At 28.8% G+C, this 725-nt stretch overlaps 1 protein-coding gene across 1 annotated transcript; it reads left to right on the top strand.

The window, feature by feature from the left end:
• Nucleotides 1-99: 99 nt before the first annotated feature.
• LOAG_16185 (hypothetical protein) lies at nucleotides 100-485 on the top strand (the record flags this gene model as incomplete). The annotated part of the gene is made up of 2 exons (XM_003151673.1): nucleotides 100-246; nucleotides 474-485. 2 exons carry the CDS (start codon nucleotides 100-102, stop codon nucleotides 483-485), a joined length of 159 nt encoding a protein of 52 aa, XP_003151721.1.
• Nucleotides 486-725: the final 240 nt, after the last annotated feature.

The raw sequence follows: 725 nt of genomic DNA, 5'->3' as shown, positions 1-725 counted from the left end.
TTATCTGATGAATGGTGATATCCTTATCGATAAAGAGTTCCTTAAGAACTGCATTAAATTAAAAAACGAAACATAATAAATCACGAACAATTATTGATGATGGAAAGAAATCTAGATCCAAACGAAGAAATCGATCTCGAAAATGTAAAATTTCAATATATTTTCGACAGTTTGCGAAATGAACTTAAACAACAAGTGAACGTAGTGTCCCGACGGAACTGTCAATTTGTTATTGCTAATCGAATGGTTATTATACAGTAATCCAACTTTGGTAACCGGATTGTTATTACAAAGAAATGATGTGATACCAAAATATGTTAATGGACAATTGTTGTTAATGGGCAAAATGTTGACAAAATGACAAAAATGACGAAATTGCTAATGTTGAAAAGCAGAAGAAAATTATATGTTAAACATTTGGTATTTGCATTTATTAATTAAAGTAAACGTGTGTTATCAAACATCAATTGCAGAGTAATCTTTGATGCTTGTCACATTAGTCAAAAATTAATTTTCCTCGTCAATCACAATGACCCCTCAGGATATTATAAATGATTAAAAGATCCTACAGTGCATCATTTAGCATAAATTTCTGATGAAATCGGAAGTATACGTAAATTCGATTTCTTCGATAATGTATGTTATTTCTCATACTTGGCATATGAATATATTATACTGAATATATTATATATGAATATATTATACCGTAGTGAGTATATTATACT

Source organism: Loa loa, assembly GCF_000183805.2.
Source record: "Loa loa unplaced genomic scaffold supercont3.4602, whole genome shotgun sequence".
NCBI lineage: Eukaryota > Metazoa > Nematoda > Chromadorea > Rhabditida > Onchocercidae > Loa > Loa loa.
The sequence above is the reverse complement of the archived record's forward strand: the minus strand, read 5'-3'. Positions and strand labels throughout refer to the sequence as shown.